Genomic DNA, 1,538 nt, shown 5'->3' with positions numbered 1-1,538 from the left:
ATAATGTAAGAGTATCTGAGACCAGTTTCCCTCTCCATACTTCCTCACACCAGATTTCAGATTCTTATCTTCTTCCCAAAGCCATGCCTTTTGATGAAAAAAAGTTATTCAGAGACAATTCTTTGTTTTTAAATGAGGTATGATTGACATATCACATTATATTAGTTTATGTTATAACACGATGATTCGATATTTGTACATATTATGAAATGTTTTTGTGCATGTTTTACTACAATTAAAGGAATAAGTCTAGTTAACATCCATCGAAAGTAAATAAAAAGTAGAAGTTATTCACTACAATTCTTTAAAGAATATACCTACTATAAATGACTTTTTAAAATATTAATTTCTTAAAGATGGAAGAATTTCTGTATACATTTCTTAAACTTATGTAAGATCTCTTGTAACATTTTTAAAGGTCCTTAATATTACTGTTTTTTATGTACATGTTCTATGGCTCAGCTGCTTAAGATCAGAGAGCTACAAAGCGACAGAGTAAACACTAATCCAATTCCCCAATTCATCTGACTTTAAGCCCAAACACTGTCATTTAAGATGCTTTTCTACAGTGGTCAGTAAGTTGGTATTTATAATCCACATACCTCTAAATAGAATTTATGAATATTTAATATTTTATTAATGAACTTAGCGAAAACCCTGTTCTGTTTATGATGGGCAAAGTACATGCACAGGTAAAACTCAAATCTTCTGTAAAAACATATTTTTGAAAATATGACTAGCACAAATTAAAACTATACTATTTTATTTTAAGAGAAAATAACTAAAATTTTTTTAAAAATCAAATTCACTATCATACAGAGGAAAAAAAATGACAGCTACTCAGTATTTGCTAAAGGTGACCAACTAATTATTCCTTCTGCTGACATACTGAAGGAGCAATATGACCACCTGAGTGATTTACTGTGTCTAGACTATGATTAATTTCCTCAGAAGACTTTCACATTTTCTTTAAAAATCAATTCATCATCAGTCACAAAAAAAGACAATACTGTATGATTTCGCTTACAGGAGGTACCTAGAGGAGTCAAAATCCCAGAAACAGAAAGTAGAACGGTGGTTGCAGGGGAACGGGGAGGAGGGAATGGGGAACTGTTTAATGGGCACAGAGTTTTAGTTTTTTGCAAGATGAAGAATTCTGCGGCTGGATGGTGGTGATGGAGGCACAACAATATCCATGAATGTGTTTAATGCGCCCAACTGTACACTTCAAAACAGTTAAGCTGGTAAGTTTTGTTGTGCGTGTTTTACTACAATTAAAGGAAAAAATATCTACCTCAGTTGTCTGATGCATTGTGAAAAAGAGCTCAAGGTGGCTTGAAGAAGACAAACACAAGATGGAAACCATCTTGTGTAAATGCCACAAAACTGGCAGTGACCATTATTAAGTCCCTTGCAGAGGCTGTCTGAGCTGCCACCTATGAGCAATCGTGTTGCCCACACGGTGCACAGCTACGCAATCTCTAGACAAAGAAGGTCCTGTGACCTCCACAGATCGACCAGCCCACGCCCCTCAGCAG

The 1,538-nt window shown here is 34.9% G+C and overlaps 1 protein-coding gene across 1 annotated transcript in view; it reads right to left on the bottom strand.

Annotated features, from left to right (window-relative positions):
- Positions 1–6: 6 nt before the first annotated feature.
- Positions 7–1,538, bottom strand: part of TERF1 (telomeric repeat binding factor 1) — a gene marked incomplete at its 3' end in the record, with an annotated part of 29,828 nt that continues 28,296 nt past the window's right edge. Inside the window, exon 10 of the mRNA XM_011366934.2 lies at positions 7–87. Within this exon, the coding sequence (XP_011365236.1) occupies positions 7–87 (81 nt within the window). The remainder of the gene's footprint in view (positions 88–1,538) is intronic.

This window comes from Pteropus vampyrus, unplaced genomic scaffold (genome assembly GCF_000151845.1).
Source record: "Pteropus vampyrus isolate Shadow unplaced genomic scaffold, Pvam_2.0 Scaffold127, whole genome shotgun sequence".
NCBI lineage: Eukaryota > Metazoa > Chordata > Mammalia > Chiroptera > Pteropodidae > Pteropus > Pteropus vampyrus.
Note: the sequence above shows the minus strand (reverse complement) of the source record. Positions and strands in the feature narration are given on the sequence as shown.